This window comes from Aristolochia californica, unplaced genomic scaffold, assembly GCF_029961685.1.
Source record: "Aristolochia californica isolate CCGP_79_NKW_82.1479 unplaced genomic scaffold, dmAriCali1.0.hap1 SCAF_16, whole genome shotgun sequence".
In the NCBI taxonomy this organism is placed as follows: domain Eukaryota; kingdom Viridiplantae; phylum Streptophyta; class Magnoliopsida; order Piperales; family Aristolochiaceae; genus Aristolochia; species Aristolochia californica.
The window spans coordinates 21,859,806-21,877,578 of NW_027181837.1; the positions used below are offsets into that span (position 1 = coordinate 21,859,806).

At 38.7% G+C, this 17,773-nt stretch overlaps 2 protein-coding genes across 2 annotated transcripts; both read right to left on the reverse strand.

Moving 5' to 3' along the window:
- Nucleotides 1-8,179: 8,179 nt before the first annotated feature.
- On the reverse strand, nt 8,180-11,094 carry LOC137953507 (uncharacterized). The gene is made up of 8 exons (XM_068800932.1): nt 10,810-11,094; nt 9,806-9,955; nt 9,472-9,648; nt 9,204-9,292; nt 9,052-9,116; nt 8,734-8,836; nt 8,541-8,651; nt 8,180-8,465 (listed from the first exon to the last, which is right to left on the reverse strand). The coding sequence occupies exons 1-8, from the start codon at nt 10,943-10,945 to the stop codon at nt 8,340-8,342; spliced, it is 957 nt and encodes a 318-aa protein (XP_068657033.1). The 5' UTR covers nt 10,946-11,094; the 3' UTR covers nt 8,180-8,339.
- Nucleotides 11,095-11,418: 324 nt separating this feature from the next.
- On the reverse strand, nt 11,419-16,714 carry LOC137953089 (inosine-5'-monophosphate dehydrogenase 2-like). The gene is made up of 5 exons (XM_068800300.1): nt 16,527-16,714; nt 13,799-14,860; nt 13,292-13,471; nt 12,295-12,552; nt 11,419-11,741 (listed from the first exon to the last, which is right to left on the reverse strand). The coding sequence occupies exons 2-5, from the start codon at nt 14,789-14,791 to the stop codon at nt 11,670-11,672; spliced, it is 1,503 nt and encodes a 500-aa protein (XP_068656401.1). The 5' UTR covers nt 14,792-14,860; nt 16,527-16,714; the 3' UTR covers nt 11,419-11,669.
- Nucleotides 16,715-17,773: the final 1,059 nt, after the last annotated feature.

The following is a 17,773-nucleotide window of genomic DNA, read 5'->3' on the forward strand; positions in this document are numbered from 1 at the left end:
TGGAATTCCCATTTTTGGAGTCAATTGCTCTCGCAGCATAGATACTGTTCAAACGCGATTCTTCTGTAATGCATTGTAAACTTTTAGTATCTGCTTAGAAGAAACTTTGCGTCAGCTCATAAGCCCAAATGCGTTGCTGGGTTTTTTTATGGAGAAAGAATGGCGGAGACAACTTTTCTACGTCTGCTGGTCAACATGATTTTTCTACTTCTGGGATATGTGATCTTGCAGCTGGCAAGAAAGCAGTTTCAACTGCACAAGTAGACATAATTCTAGTGAGATCCTGTCCTTTCTGAAGGGCCTCAAAAAGCATAAATTTCTTCAGCATCAACATACCAGCTTCATTTGAAACGTTAAAAGTGACGCATGTCTGGAACAATTGAAACACTCGGCTCATTTTCCTCATCAGCAAAAAGAGGAAGATTACATGCCTTCACGGTTACTGAAATCATGTAATTTATTTTCTATCTTCTGTTCCTCTCAGTATCATTTCCATTTGTTATCTGTTTCTTAACTGGTTGTTTTAGCTCTTCGCTTTGCCATGAAAGTCCTTACGCCTGATCGAAGTTGGGTTTACTGAGTATGCTGCTCATTACAATTCCAAACAGGTTTCCTGATTAGAGCACCTGGTGTGTAGAGAAAAAAAAGCTAGAATTCAATCTCTAATCAAAACATTTAAGATTCAACTAGAAAGAAAACATTTTTTGTATTAGAGGCTTAAATGAGGGGGCACCCTGTTCCACTTTTAAGTTATTCATGGACAACATAATGAAAACCCCCACCCCTCATGGCTTTGCTTTTATAAAAGCTTGATTTGAGTCCACTTTTATACGCATATCATTCTATGTAACTTGAACTTTGTAAAGCTTCCATACTGAGTACAATACATGATTCCAACTATATTTTTGATTAAATTTTTTAGATCGAGAGAGACGGATTCGTCTGAACAATCGTATTGGATCAGCCAAGAAGTATAGAGCTTGAAGGGTGAGAATGAGCCAATCAGGCCCCATATTAGAAAAGCTCTCATTATCTAAACTAGCTTACTAACCATCACCAAATGAAAAAAAGACAGCCATTAAGTTTTTACTAGAAAGAAGGAATAAAAGAATGAGAAAGAAAACAAACTGCCGATTGCATATATCAAAGAGGGAGACAGCATAAATAATTGAGAGTATCTTGAGCTAACTTTTCTTAACTTTGCTTCCACCATAATGTTATGGCTCCAATTTGAATTCAAGAAAGCTTTGATTGCAAGGTTAGAAGTTGGGTGTCTACTTCATGTCCTTTTGTAGAGTCCAAGCATTTCAAGCTGCAATCAAAGTGAACTGTCTTCGTCTTCATTGAGAAGGGTGATGAAGACCCATGTAGATGCCTTATTTCTCCTCACATCACTTTTGCTGTCCACTACTCTTCTTTTGAAGGCATTCTGCAACTACTAGTACAAAGCCAAGCAGAATCCAAAGTGGCCGAGTGCTGAGATGGTTTGATGAAGAGAAAACTCAGGATTTGGATTTAAATGATTATATATAGTGAAAGAATAGAGCTCATAAATGAGGCAAAACTTTTAAAAAGATGAGAGGGAGAAATAGCAAGTTGATAGCAATTCTTGAACAAGTTTAGGCTAGAGTTGATGATCAACCTGAAGCAAGAGGAGAATGACACACTCAGACAGACATAAATACACAGTTTCTACCAGAAATTAAATGGGATATTGAAGGGTTTACGCTAGAGTTGATAATCCAACTGAAGCAGGAGGAGAATGACTCACTCACATAGACATAATATACGGCTTCTAGCAGAAATTCAATGGGATATTCCAAGGTTTCGGTTAGAGTTGATGATCCATCTGAAGCAAGAGGAGAATGACACACTCCCACAGACATAAATACACAGTTTCTACCAGAAATTCAATGGGATATTGCAAGGTTTAGGCTAGAGTTGATGATCCATCTGAAGCAAGAGGAGAATGACACACTCACACAGACATAAATACATGGTTCTAGCAGAAATTTAATGAGATATTGCAATCTCCGGTGGTGAACCAACAGGCCTACAGAAGTTATGAGAAGAGATCCGTTGCCGGCAGGTAGGGCAGGAGGAGTGGGCGAGGAGCCATGTATCAATGCATGGCATGTGGAATCGATGGTGACACATGGGCATCACACGTACCCTGTCCCCGTCAGAAAAGTCTGCAAGGCAGATGGCACAGCAGGAAGTGGGGGTGGCCGGAGAAGAAGATGTGCTGTAAGTAGCAACTGGCAGACCCCAAACATCTTCCTACTTGAGGCCTACGTTCTCTCTTAGAGATTGAACCCACTCAATCGGCTCGGTGACCATGCGCCTTGTGCACCGGATCACACACTGAAGCACGGAGTTGAGACCCAAAGCACAAACAAGAGCACATAACATGGCTGCCAGGATCACAATCACGTCAAAGTCCAGCGAGTCGCCACCGGCGCTGCCACTGCTGCTGCCATGTTCTGAAGGGGAGGGGTTAACGGCAGGAGCCACAAAGGGTGTCATATGAAATGAAGAAGAGGAAGACAGTAGGAGCTTAAGGCTGCGAGGGAAGTAGGTTCTGTGGAATAAGAAAGTGAGAGGAAGGTTGTGGGTAGTAAAGGAAGAGTGAGGGGCACATATCAGGTACATAATGGCAAAGGAGAAGTGTTGGAGCTCAATGGAAGGTGATGGAGGAATGAAAGGGAAATGTTGGCATATGGGAGATGCTAACATGATAAACTACTTGTCTTGTTCCTTTATGCGCCTAGAAAGCTGAGAGTGAAGCAACCTAGGGAAGACCAGACCCAGACCAGAAGTTGTATTGACCTGGTTCACATTTTGGGTCATGATGATTCACCTTCATTGACTTTTGAGTGCTTAAACAACATTTACTCATGAAAATTTTTCCCTGCATGAAATTAGTTCTTCTGTAAAGAAGAATTATACATTTAGAAAGGAGTCTTCATTTTATTGCTATTACCAAGATCATGACCATGCACTGATTTTTTGAATTCTGTGCAACTTGACAATCTCCGGGTCATACATGAGATTATCCATGGTCGCTGGTTCTTTTCCTTTCTTAATCTTCTATTATTCCAAGTTAATGGCATCAAAATCAGAAAAAAAGGGCACTGCTGACAACCACAATGCAACAGATGTATCCAATTTTTATATTGAATATTGTTGATGTCTTAAATCTGCTTCTTCACATTTTCTGAACTGAGTGGTAGACTGATTGGTTCATGAATGACCGCTTTAATGGCACTAACCATCTCACTTGGTAATGAAAACCCATTATTTCTCATGCAGAAGAGATGTAATATCTTGTTCATATTCCAAAAACAAATCCTTGCAAGTTATAGGGACCACACTTCCCTCCCTCTGCACCACCGCTCTTGGATGCTCTCCTCGGTTTATGTTGATCATTCTCCTCAAGTTTCTCACAACTTCTTTCTCTGTGACCCCATGATCAATGCGCAATGTCACACTTCAACTTTCCTGCCATACTTTTTTTCTGCTGTAAAATGAACAACAAGAACAATTATTGCTTGATTAATCAATGAATGGAATACAGAGACCCACCGAGTAGGCTGGGTTTCTCACTTCTTTGCTAGAGTCTCTTCAAATACATTCAGCAACCAGCTTGATGGAGTTGAAAGAGTTCACATCACATCAACTATTACAATTTGAACTTTTAAATGGAAAAGTTTTCTGCATGAATTTCTAAGATCTAAAGTTGAAGAAGAATCTAGTTACAAAAAGAAAGAAGAATCTTCCCTTCTCTCTCTCTCTCAATCTTTCTCTAGTCTATTTTGAACACGAGTGTTTGTTGCTAGTCTGGCATTATCTTCCACAGCTCAAAGCTCACTTGTTCAAACTTAGTTAATTGAGAGATATACCTCAAATCCATTAATGTCATTGAGAAGATGGCTTCATGTGCTAGTAAGCTTGAATACAATGTAGTACTCTGGGTCCCTGACAATCTCTTCTGAAAGCTTTGCCCAACAAAATAGAGCGCAGGGAGAATGATGGGTCCCAATGCAAATGATATATAACCATTGTTTATATATTCTTCCATTGTGGGAAAAGACTTGTTCCTCACCCAGTCAGCCGCTCTCATCATAGACATAAGCAAACAACGCCACTGCAATGAAAACAAAATTCATGTCATTCCCTTATCACAACAGGAATACTATGATGGGTGATGGGTCACACTTTGCCCTTGACAAGCAAATGTCTTCGAACCAATCTCATTTATTGAATTGTAAAGTGCAAAAAAAATAATCTTGACTTGTTCAGAACAGCAATTTCTGGCCAAATTTCCATCCTATCTGCAAGAGCTGCTGCTGTGAAAAAACAGTAAGTCAGCTTCTGCATTGGATACTGTAGCAGATCCAATCAAGTTTCTCTGTCCCACCTGTTCGCAGAAAACAATATGAGCAGTTATTCCTGCAATTCATTTCCCAGCACATATTTTTTGACATATACTATGTGCACAAGATATTTCAGTTCCTGACAGTGAATGGACTGGCAGATGTTAAAACCCTCTATTGCTAAGTCTAACATATCCCTGTTACTGCTACTCTGGAGCCTGAAAATTAGAAGAGGTTCTAGTATGACTACCTTATCGAAATCAGAAAGCGTACACAGACACTTCCACTGAAGGAACTTTTTTCTTTTTCTCAAGAAAATTAATGAGCTCCTACCATTACACTGTTTTAAGGACCCGAAAGTCATCTAAACTGCACCTTTCAATATATCTCTTGTTCTCCAAACGATGTAAATTGGCACAGTAAGGAAATTTTAGAACAATATCCACCTCAAAACAGTCCAGGTGAATATCTCATCTTGCATATGGCCCAGATGGAGATATAAGTTTATTGGGGTCTCAACAATTACCTCTTGAACAGTTCTCTTGTGCCGATTTTCCACATGCTTCTCATCCTTAGACAATTCCTGTTTCAGAAAATCATAATCTGTGAAGCCTAATACAACTCTAGAACTGTACTTGTACCAATGAGTTGAAGAAAAGTTTTTCTTCTGCAAATTGAGTTAAAGAATCTAAAGCAAAGGTTGAAGCTCCATTATACACAAAAACAATGAGATATAAAAACAGGAAAATATATCATGGTGGGCACACAGTGCCAGAAGATAGGTCATATCCATTCAAGTGTCGAAGTCGAAATGCTATGGCACATGTTGAACTGTCCAAATGGATCTCTCCATCATTCTCAAGCCAGCATCTGTTTGAGGGCCAATACACCATTATTTTATTTGTCCAAAAGTGTCAGCTTACAAATAATAGTTATTATGCAATCAGAGTCTCATGCATAGACTGCAGCAATCCTCCAAAAACTCATCCAGCTCTCCAGCTGCAAGACTGATAGGCGTATGATTTGGGCATTTTAATTTTACAGATCAATTGAAATGATGCAGTAGTAATTGAAGGTTATTCCTTTAATCAGAAGATTGCAGAAAAACATGGATTTTCTTTGAAATTATGTGGACAAAGGAGAAAAAGTGAAGGAAAACAGGTTGTTTGATAACATGTTCAAGTTCCATAGTCTAGCTAAGAAATTAGCTAAGAAAAAGAAAATGATTCATCATCTAGCTTGTGAAGCATTAGTAGTGGACCAAGTATCTCTCTACTTCCTACTTATGTCAATTATTGTTTTGTACCATTTATGATCTTTAGGTTTTAGTTTGTACTGTGAATCTTTACCTGGGAAAGTGGTGCTTATGATATGTAACCCTGTTCATATGGTTGAAGACAATTTATTTTCTACGGAGCCACCTGATATCATGCCAATAGGTAGGGGTCTTGATTTTGAAATGTGCATCCTTCATTCCAGTTTGCTATTGGTAGTCATTAAATGGAAGTGATTGTAACACAAAGTATTCACTATGTCCTCGAAAATGGAATGCTGAATTTGATGGATGGGACTTTTGCCATCCTAAAGTCGTCCACAACTCCATCCTGATTGAAACAATAGGATGGGAGTAAACACATCACCTCTGCGATTCATGTATTTGACAATAAAATGGGCCTCAATTGACTCAAAACCTGATAATAAAACATTATTGCCTGTATGCTCTATCCAAAACACTTCTTACTTCATTCCTAAAGTGTCGAGTAATTCCCATCTTCTCCAGGCTATCACCCATACATAGTTTTGTATATTACTCCACTGAATAAGAAGTTGGCACTGGAAGCATATTACCCAAGATTTAGCAGAGTCAAAAAAGGTGCAGCAGATGCACTTTTACATGCTATGACGGAAAGAGAAATATTGGTGGGATCTACAGTAGGTTACTAGCATCCTCAGATTGTCTAATACTGAGTGTAAGTAAGCCAAGCCTTTGGCATCATTAAGGTGGCTTAGAACAGCAGCAGCGGGTATAAAGTAAAAATTTTTATAGAAAGTAAGCCATTTGAATTTACAATTCATTGCAAGACATGCATTTCGTGCTCTCATCATGGTGCCTCATTTGAAAGAGTAAGGGCTGTACACAGCACCGATTGCTGGGATTATTTCATATTCGTGAAGTTTTTACGAATGAGTATTGCCAGCATCGATCAGAAAACAGGGTTCCGATCATGCAACTACCAAAAAGATAAATCAAGGATTACGCATGCTACAGAAAAAAAGTGATAAAAAAGGTAACTTCTAGCTGAACTTTAAAATGATGCAGGAAAAAAAGAGGGTTACCAGTAGAATCGTTGAAAACATGAAGAAGCTCTGGCAGAAGCAGGATTGAACTTAAAAGGACTGGTTATGAGTAAAAAGCTAAACTTCGCAAACTCCGTCTCCCATAAAACTTTCCCAAACTAAATAAGAAAAACCCAGGTCGACATTCACTACTTTAGACATCAAGTTGTAAGGGAATCCAAATGGACAAGTAATATAAGCAACACGAACAAGAAAGCAAGTTTCAGAATCAAATACTTCTATTTAGCAACTACCATCAAAAGCAAAAGAGATAGAAGATGATTTCGAGAGAGACTGAAAGAGAAATAAAAACCAAGAACACAAACCCATCAGCAAAACTGGCTGACAAGCCAACAGAGGAAAAAGAACCAACCTGAGAGTTTAGCATTCCCGGGTGTTTTGGGTTTTGATTCCCGTGGGTGAAAATCATGACGACAGGGAGACTGCTTCGAATGCTCTGATGAGTCCAAACGGGAAAAGAAGTACAGAATGACAAAGAAGAAACTGACAGAAATTGACAAACAGGGAAAAGAAGTACAGAAATTGACAAACGGGAAAAGAAGTACAGAATGACAAAGAAGAAACTGACAGAAATGCCGGGTGGCCGAGTCTTCTGATTCTAACCCCGTTTGACACGGAGACATGCATTCTTCGGAGAGCAAAAGCAGCCTTGATTCAATGGCAGTTACATATGGACATAGCTAAATTTGAGGATTCTTGCTAAATTGGAGCTACATAATACATGGCCACTCGTACCACCTTCAGACATCCGAAGAAACATCTCTTATCGATTTTTAATATCCTACTACGAGACCTAATAAGATTGCAGCTTTAATTTGTAGAGTAATCTCACCAATGATTCTCTTTTTCTTAAAGATTAGCTTTTATATTCGATGATCAGATTTGTCTAAAAAGATACTGTGAACATGAAGCAGAATGAAGAGTTTCCAATTTGAAGCTGAATAAACCCAGCCCATATACAATTCTCCCCAGTCAATTCCTTGATTCTTTCAGAGTGCAGACAACACCCTGTCGTCACTCATCAAAGTCACGCCCTGAGTTAGAATTTGAATATTGTTTCACAACTTCAGTTATGTCGGTCCCATCCTTTCAGTGGATCTCATCAAGAATCTTTCTTTTCATCTTCCAACAATGGCTTATCTGGTTGTGCTGGAGTTTCCATCGATCTGGACCTCAAGTTAATCACCATTTAATTTCTTTTGAGAAACCGACAACGGGGCATGATCTTTGCAGGTTTGAACGCTGTTGCGTTCCTTTTCTGCATTTCTGGTGGTTGGTAGGGATTCCAGAAGAGACAAAGGTATCGGGGGACGCCTCATTCAATCTTAGTGCAGGGGAATCAAACAAGTGCTGAATATCTTTTTTCTAAAGAAAATGCAGTAATGGAAATGAAAAGGGTAAGCACTCAGCAAGTACGTTGGAGGATTCTTTGTTAATGGATGTGCTTGGAGATGAGATGCGCAGTTCAGCTATTAAAAGTGAAGAGAAATCTTCAAGTAGTGGAAATTATTGAAGAGGGTCCAGTCATTAGAACTTGATATATAACTACATCACTGCGCTTGAGTTTTTTTTTTTATTATTCATTCAGGAGAAATCCGACAAAGATCAAGCTGCTGCTTCTTCTGAAGATGAGACCTTCTTGAGAACATAAACAGGATCACCCACTTTGACAACCTTCCCTTTCCTTGAAGAGAGTGATTCCTTGCAGACTAAATTCTGTCCAAAGTAAACCTGTATTATTCAATAGTTTGGTTAGATGCACGGTCAAGGAGAGAGTACGGTAGCATTTGCTTTGGGGAGTCTCACCTTTCCACCCTGTTTTTTGCTCGGCCGTAAGATTTTGTCTGACCTGAACTTCACGAGTGTTTCTGTTGGCTCTGATCCCGGAACTCCATTTTCTTGATTGATAGTGGGTACCTATTAACAACATAAACAAAATTACACAGTAGTCCATTGAGAGCATTTATTCATGTAAGAATGAATGGGTGGTAAAATTTACCTTACAACGTGAGCATAACTTCACTCCATGAAATGTTAAGTTGTTTATGTTCATAACAGTCCACAAATCCTCCGAAAATGGCTCACAACCGTCAATAAGAATGCTGAAAGTATTTAATGGAAACAAGGTAAACAGAGGGTTTCACAATACATTAAAAACTGACTGGTGGAATCCATTGACACGAAAAATCAGAGGAACAGATTTTTTCCAAGTTGACCAAAAGGATGTGGTTTAGTCATTTTGGGGAAAAAAACAAACAAGCAATGGATGCGATGCATTTCATCTTTTGTGCATTTGATTTTAGTCTGAGATACAAACTTGGGTCGGAAGCGGTTAATAGGTAAGGGTTCTGAGAGGAACTCATTCAATGCATCAAGTGATCCCTGAGAAGAAAAAACAGAACTAGTCACCAAAGGTGTTCCAGCACTTCAGTTCACATATGTTATACAATGTTTCAAGAACTGACAGACCTGAGATATCATCATGAATGGGTATTCATCAGAAAACATAGTTCTGTATCCCTGAGCATAATTTGGATCCACAGTCCTAGTTTCTGATGCTGCATGGTAAAAGCATACATGAGATCAGTTTGTTACCTACAATATATGTGCTCTCTAAACACGAGTTCTTGTCAGTGCTTTCCCAACATCAGATATTATCAACTCCTCATTTTTTTTTTCAACAGAAGAAATAGTTAGCATAGTCATCAGAAATGTATATGTTGACATATGTGTCTACCTGCATTAAAACGGACTAAACGACTAGGCTTCCCAAGATAAGTTGAAAACCATTCGGCTGCATTAGCTCCCTCATCCAATGCAGATCCAGACCATTCCCAACAAGAAACTCCATCAATCTTTTCATGAGTACCACCCAAAGGAACTTTTAGAATATCCATTCCTGGAGCCGTTAATTCTACACAGAGATAAAAAGAACAATGTCATTATAGCAACAATCTGTCAAAATTTCAACCAAACAACTCTGTGCTACTCAACAAATGCAATGCATAATTTAGGTATGAATAAACACCCTGGATAAAGTATATTTTTAAGTAATAGCACTGTATTAATACCTAAATATGAAACATCTGTGGGTGCCCAATCCTCAGTAAAAGCCTCCTTTGGTAGGTTAACACTAACTAAAGCAAGCTTTGGTTCAACTCTTTGGGTGTATGCCCTCCCTTTGGAATTTACCACCAACCATTGCCTATCCCATTGAAATCCTGCGCATGGAAACACAAGAGTTAAGTTTGCACACAGAAGCAAAGCAAACCCTTTAATTGATAAAACATTTCAAGTGTCAATGATTTGCAACATCTTGTGCAGTCTTTCTTGAGCAACTTTCAAGATCCCACAACATAGAAACAGCGTCAACTGGCTGTTCTCATGAATTCTCTCCTTCAGTTCTACACTGCATATTCAGATCACCAAAGAACTGCTGCCAATACTGAAATTTGACAGAACAAAAAATAAAAGACTAGCTGGTTGTTTGGACCTACAGTCCGGCAGATTAAAACTATAATTTTTTTGCATAAAAGAAAATTTGGGTGACGCTATTTACCTTAGATTTTCTGACCAGAAGCAATTGTCCGAATTGGAACTGATAAGGATATAATTCTCAACAAAGAAAAACTGGGGTTTGACTAAAAACTAGAAGCAATACTGTAGCATGTTCGGATGAATGAAACATTCCACGGTCGCAGAAAATAGTAGATTCACAAATTTCACCTAAGGATTGTTCCTTCAAGAGATACATCATGCACGCGGGATTAGGCTCTCCAGCAACAGAAATTTGTCAAACAAAAAGAATAATTAGACGAACAGGCTCAACACTGTAGAAGTCAAGTCTTGGGTCAACAGCTTCGTTTTTTTATGTTAGTAGTGGAAGCAACTCAGTAAGCTCACAGCAGGTAAAACGTATATCCACAGCAGCAAAAAAGTCAAACAATTAAATTCCCAAGATCAAATTATCGTACTAAACATTGAATTTCTCAAACAAGCACAAGTAATTTGAGAGGGTAATCCTTTCTGCAACAGGAACACGCATAGGAGATAGAAAACTCGTATTGATAATTACCTGTAGAAGAGATGCATGCCTGAGGAACGGAGATTGCTCTACATGATTTGATGGGATATATGAAGATTGAAGTGATTTTAGCAGCTGGTTCTGCAGACCCAGAGCCAAAGATAGAGCTCAAGATAGAGGAAGCCATCTCTCCTGCTCGCGTTCTTCTTCGTCAGTCGCTCTTTCTAGCTACTGGAAACAAGAATACCCGCAGCTACGCCCACGAGATCCTCGCCCCGAATGACCATCGAAATTTATAGGAGTAGGTTCTGCTGGTTGAAGGGTCGTTCTTTTTTTTTGACAATGAGGACAAGCGTTCACATGGACGCGTGGGGGAGCGATGTTTTGTTTGTTTGTTTGTTTTGTTGATTACATAAAAACCAATGCAACCAAATGTCCAACAAAGACGAAAAGTATATCCCGATGACTTGGCTCTTCCACTTTTGGAATTTTTTTTCAACGTCATAATGAAAAGATTGTTAAAGTGCTGCCACGTTCAGGGGCTTTAAGATGACGCAGCAATCACTGATGAACCTTGGTTTCTCCTCAAACAGGTCCTATAAGAAGAGATAAATGGCAAGCAAGAGTTCTGCTATCACTTGCCCTCTTCGAACAGTGAGGTGAAAGTAACTTAAACAATCAAATTATCTAATATCCCAGCAAATAGATGCTGTAACAGAGTGGATATAAGAACAGAAACATGAAATTAGAGGACAAAAGGGTCGCTGAAATGTCATCTATCACCTGAAGAAAGAGAAAAAAACAAAAATATATGAAATACAACATCAATCCCCTTTTGTGTTGGGATCCTTAACAGAGGACCTGGATCTCAGCTGCGGGGGATAAATAGCTGATCGTAATAGCACGTAGCCTCAAAAGGGTTTCTTCTCATACATAAGTAGGTTATGAATGCCACCCTCAACCTGTGCAGCTCCTGTTCGTACCTGTAAAACATAAAGATGGAGAACACATGAATGCACAGAAAAACGTTTTCAGAAGCAGATCCACAACCCAAAGCATAGGCAACTCAAACGTATAGAAAATAATTTACAATCTTCATTAAAATTTGCTGTCAAGTATATGGAAGTGGCATCAGCCGTTCTATCCTAAGGATCATTTGATTTACTGGATCAGAGGATGATGAAGTAATTCACATCATTTGATTTCGTGAGTTGTTCTAGACTGAAAACTTCTCCCTTGTCATCAGTCACCAAGGATGAGCACCAAACTGAAAATGAAAGGAATTAAGCTTAAACAACTATATGATAAGTACAGTTTTTGAGTTCACGTTGGGAGAATTTATGATGGTGTATCTGGAATTCAGAAGAATAATCTTTTAAACGTAAATGGTTAATGTGCAAGATAATAGTCTAGACTTACGACTAGGTAGTGTGACAAAACACTTGAAATGAGAGAGTGCTAGAGAAGAAAATAAAAATCATACTCACAAGAATGGCAAAATCCTATTGGCATTGGTGGTAAGAGATGAAAGCTTACTTCTAGTCTTAGAACTTCAGATCTTAAAAGATCATGTGCAGTCTGCAATGTAGATGCACCAAGATCCTGGAATCCCTGTTTGACAGCTTGCATGGTGTAGGGTATGAACTTCAAAACTGAGCCTTTATCGGCTACAGCCCCAACGACCCCCTGAGCAACCTTTAACTTAGATTTATCCCCTAAATATCGAGCATCACTCCCTTTAGTCATGGCTTCGAGGGAGCCCATGCCTCTGTACTTTTTCACCTTGCGGTCACCCTGGCAAAGCAAGAGTTACAAAGATCAAGATATAAAATGGGTGAAGGATATAAAATAATCTAAAGAAATTACAGGAATTATATCCCAAAAATCACTTATACAGAAAACAGAGACAATCGGGTTCAAGACAGCAGCAAAAGAGAAAAACAACCGATTAGATTAGTAAAATTCATAGAAGAGTGAAAAAATCTATGTAAATAAAAACCATAGTATTGACATTGATGATGATCACAACCAGGTGGTCGGACTCAACTTGATGAGCATTATGAAGACCATATTAATGATAAAAGCTTTATGAGCATTATGTTTTTTTTTTTCCTCAAAAAAAAAAAAAAAAAACAAAAACAAATCTAAAGCACATGTCATAGAAAATAGCTAGTAAGACCTGAGGACATCTGATGTAACTAATGAATTCTACCCCAACGAAGTTCCACAGAGAAATGCTTCCCAAAAAAAAAAAAAAAGAAAAAGAAAAGATAAACTGTGAACACGACAATGGATGAGCCAAAAAAGTTTCACATATGTACATCACAAAACAACAAACTGGAACCAATGCCTCGAAGTAGGGATCTGAATCTCTGAGATGAACAAAGAGTAAATAATGGTTGAAGAGAAAACACAAAAGCACACGTATCTTCTAATATTTCTCTTAACACTAACTGAAAATTCCTCATATTCAAGAGCAAATTAATACACTAATCACCAAATAATACATGACTTCACATTTCAGCAAACATACCTGATACATATAAACCCCAGGAGCCTCATGACTACCAGCTAAGAAACTCCCCATCATCACAGCAGATGCGCCTAACACCAGAGATTTAACAATATGTCCAGAATTTGCAATTCCACCATCGGCAATCACCGGCACGCCATGTTGATCCGCAACAGAAGCAACCTTGTAAACTGCTGTGGCCTGAACGTTTCAGAACATTTTAATAGTTGTACGTTACATACAAGTGGCATAGCGATAAAAGTAGATCTTCATCAGTAGAGAAGCTTCCACCGAAAACTTCAACCAAGTATTATTTTTTAAGTAATACAAAAGTATCCAAGCAAGTGCAGGGCTTTAAAATGGAAAAACCATCAATCCCTTTATTTAAAAAACGAACTATTTAAACCAAGTAAAAAAGTGATAAATAGATACTCAAATTGAACAACAAAATCAACAAATCCATATCCACACAAATCAAATTTATCAGGCAACTACCAAAACACTTTAAAAAGTGCAGGGAAATAATACCTGTCCTCTGCCTACAGCACAAACCTCCTGTGTTGTACAAATAGATCCAGAACCCATCCCTACTCTCAACCCATCAACACCTGCTTTAATCAGATTCTCTGCCTGATAAGCTGTTACCACATTACCTCCAATCACATCTAATTTAGGGTATGTCCTCTTCATATACTTAATCATGTCTATCTGATAAATAGAATTCCCCTGTGAACTATCCAGTATCACAACATTCACCCCCTCCTTCAACAAATGTTCCAACCGTTCCTTATCCTGCTCCCTAGTGCCCATGGAAGCCCCCACCATGAACTTCCCATCTGCCCCCACAGTTGGGATTCCAAATTTAGGAAATGCCCTAATCCTCTCCACATCTTCTTGAGAAGCAATATCAACAACCTCTTCACCAGCAGAAATTAATGCAATAAATTCCACATTTTTCTCAGCCAAAGCCACAGCAACATGCTCAAAATCATAATTTGAAGGCAGAGAGCAGGGAATTGCTTTCATATATGATGACACTGATGAATCCTTGTCAGACAATGCTTCCCATTGAGATTTTGAGATAAACCCAAGAAGTTTTGATTTGGAGGTACCAGTGGAGGTGACAAGAATGTAGGGAGAAGAGTTGAATTCAGAGATGGAACTGACTGAATCAGAGGGAGTCTTAAAAGTGAGATCGGATACAAATGGAATGCGTCGGGACTTGGCAGACTTGATGACTGCTGCTTGTTCAGCTGCAGTGTTGTTGTAGTGGACAATCCCAATACCCCCTAGGGAGGCCATGCTGACAGCCATTGCAGATTCTGTCACAGTGTCCATAGGGGAAGACACTATTGGTATAGAGAGGTTGATATTTTTGGTCAGCTTAGTGGAGAGATTCACAGCATCAGTTGGGAAATCTATGTAGTGAGGGAGGAAGATAACATCATCATAGGTGTAGGAGTAGCCTTGATTAAAGAGTTGGTTCGCTGGGAACCCATCGTCAATAGAAACATGAGACATGGCACTAAAGGCAAAGTTTGACTAGGCTTTCTGTAAAGATTTCAATAGAGACTGCTAGTGAAGGAGAACCTGCAACCAGTAAAACTTCAGATGAGATCTATTTAAGATCAATAAGCACGTGTCAACTAGAAAATACACAAAATAAACAGTTACCTGTTAAAAAATATAAGAAATAAAGGAAACAAACAGGAAATGTATATCAAATATGTGTAAATACAAAGGGATTGTTCATTACACAGGAAGAGAAAAATAATTCTGAAGATCACTCTCATGAAGAAATTATAGCCCCCTAAACAATTTTTCACAAATTTGTCAACCAACCATTTTCCTCTGTAAGTATAACAGGATCTGAGTTTGATAATCCATCCAAGAAAGGAAGTCTGCAAACTATCTTGTCATTCTCACCAATAAACTTTGCCCTCAAATTGCAAAAATGACTAAATAAGCGAATAACTTTTCCTTTCACTATGTGAACTTCTTTATCATTTAAAAAAGAAGAAGAAATGCTGGATGAAAAATAAATAGAGAATATCAATCTATGAGAGGGAAAAAAAGAACTGATGAAAAGCCTCCATATAAATTAAAAAATTTAAAGCACCAAGCAAACAAACAACAAAATGAATCAAGGCAATGAAAACAAAAGAACTTAGTCCTTAGCTTACTTGGTTTTCAGCAATCACGACTGTACACTGTCTAAAAACCATTGTAAAGAAAAAAAACACAGTATTAGCATGCCAATTAGTAAAAGAGTAAAGACAATCTCATATGTTCTGATAAATGCTCAACACTACACAGAAAATACGTGACAAAGAGAAAGAAATTTCTCTGTTTTGAAATATCCTCACTAAAACGTCTTTCCATTGTATTCTCAAAACATATAAACGAAGCCTTTCATTTTCTTTTAAATAATGTATGATTTTACAGCCAAATGGCTCTCTAACAATGCAGATTAACCCTTCGACACATAGATGTTTCACTTGTTTAACCCATTAACTCATAAGGTTTCTTTCTCTCAACACATGGCTCTTCAACCAGTAGAACACTTTACCCAGTACTCACTACTGCGAGGCTCAAAGATTTTCGAATAGGAATTCAGAAAAAAATAAATACAACAGGAAACACGAGGAAACAGACTCACTTCAGATTAAGCCTCAATGTTTTCTAGTTTCGGGTGTAAAGGAACTTTCATTGACTGTATAACTCATTAGTTTTGCATCAAATATGCTGGTATAGTAAAAACTATCAAGCATCACTCTTTAGGTCGAAAATCACACTGTTTTAGTCAAGAAGGAAGTAGGAATGCCAGTTAATGAAAACAAGAAACCTGGAAACAAGAGATATAGGCAGTCAACGAGAAGAAGGAAACCAAAAACGAGCTTCAACTTGAGCAGGACTGATTTGTGTGAACAGAGGACAAAGAACAGAAACAGAAAAAAAACTTTACAAACACCATGCATTTACAGTAAACCTACGAGCTTTACCCATTCAACCAAGGAAAGAGTCGAAGAGAAATTTTTTAGGATAAGTAAACAATCCTAGCTAGATATCAGAGAGCAGTGGAAAAGACCGCACAATGAAGTAAACAAGCAGTCCCCAATACCTAAATAGCTCAGAGAAAAGATTCCCACAAGCATGATAAAAAAAAAAAAAAAACTATTACTTCCCAAAACGATTAAGAAAAATGTCCAGTGCGACTGAGAGATCGAAAAGACGACGGTTTAAAAGAGGGGCTTACCAATCGCCTGCGGCGACAGGGAAAAATCTCACGACGGCAGAAACATAGAACATCTCTGCGGGAGCGTAACAAACGAGGACGCGAAGGTCGGGATGATCGGAGAAGATAAGTCTTATCCGTTAGATCATCTACCAAGGTGATCCTACGAGTTGAAATAAATTATTGGCGGAAAGGTGAGGAGAACTGGGGGAACAGACGTTGTGCCAAATTCGGACACGTGTTTATATTATGAACGGCGGCGGGTGTAGTTCGAAGAGAGTTCGATAAACCTAACACGTTACTGCTTTGAAATCAATGATGACGCTCTCCCCACGCTTTATGTCAAAGCTTGTTATAAAAGTTTTTTTTCTTAAGAGAGCAAAGGGAGCTCCCGAACTCGATCAAGAACCTTCACCCAACGTCAAGTTTTACGGATGTACGATTTGTCAAATCAAATCTGCCATAGTCTGCTACTAGAACTTGCAGCCATGCATACTGTGTTCTTTAGATAGAGAAGAATTTCTTGGCTTCACGATTCAATATATATATACAGAAATTAGCACAACTTGAGAGTTCTCGAGCATAACAGGAAAGAAGGTGGGCTGAACTTGTTTTCAAAGCTTCCACATTTATTGACTTCGCAGTCTCCTCTCAACAAGAAGCAGACCTTGTGAGGAAAGATGGACCAATCCATATCCCCCGGATTTTGGGATTTCCAGGACAAAGAATGCCAAATTGGTTTAGATCTCTGTCTTTGGTTGCTTTCATTGCAGTTGTTAAGAGTCTCTTGAGGTGAAAGTAGTCAACCGGGTAAAACAAGCTCTACGGAAGAGGAAGGGAGAAAAAGGCTGGACCTCGGGCTAGAGAAGCAAGAAGACAAACAAAAACAAAACGAGTACTGGTTTTGGATACCCTATTGGAACACTTGAAGGGCTGATTCCAAAGCAAAGTGAATTCATTGGAACTCTTGAAGTTCCATGATAAGAAATCCAGTTCTTGAGTAGAACTCAAGCAAAATATAAAGTAAAATCGCCCCTCAAACTTTATCTTCCTCCATTCTCAAGGCAGCACATATGCCCACCCAGTAACTCAGATTAATCAAATTTAAGCCCAAAAAGGCCGTATCAGTTGTCTCTCTTTCAGTACGTACCCTCGAGCAGTTACAGAAGAAAACTGGGATGAACAAAGAATCAATCTTTAAGGCTCAAACTGCCACTGCTAATCCAACTTTATTGCCGGCCTCCATGGCGCTTTTTCTCTTTTCTGTA

What these genes read in the sequence shown, in the direction of transcription:
- LOC137953089 (XM_068800300.1), bottom strand. Translation starts at nt 14,791, where the DNA reads ATGTCTCATGTTTCTATTGACGATGGGTTCCCAGCGAACCAACTCTTT. An exon ending in GTGCTGTAGGCAGAGGACAG is followed by an intron (nt 13,472 to 13,798) that starts GTATTATTTCCC and finishes TGAAACGTTCAG; the next exon opens with GCCACAGCAGTTTACAAGGT. An exon ending in CTGAAGTTCTAAGACTAGAA is followed by an intron (nt 11,742 to 12,294) that starts GTAAGCTTTCAT and finishes TATGTTTTACAG; the next exon opens with GTACGAACAGGAGCTGCACA.
- LOC137953507 (XM_068800932.1), bottom strand. Translation starts at nt 10,945, where the DNA reads ATGGCTTCCTCTATCTTGAGCTCTATCTTTGGCTCTGGGTCTGCAGAA. An exon ending in ATTAACCGCTTCCGACCCAA is followed by an intron (nt 8,837 to 9,051) that starts GTTTGTATCTCA and finishes AAATACTTTCAG; the next exon opens with CATTCTTATTGACGGTTGTG. An exon ending in GCAAAAAACAGGGTGGAAAG is followed by an intron (nt 8,466 to 8,540) that starts GTGAGACTCCCC and finishes TGAATAATACAG; the next exon opens with GTTTACTTTGGACAGAATTT.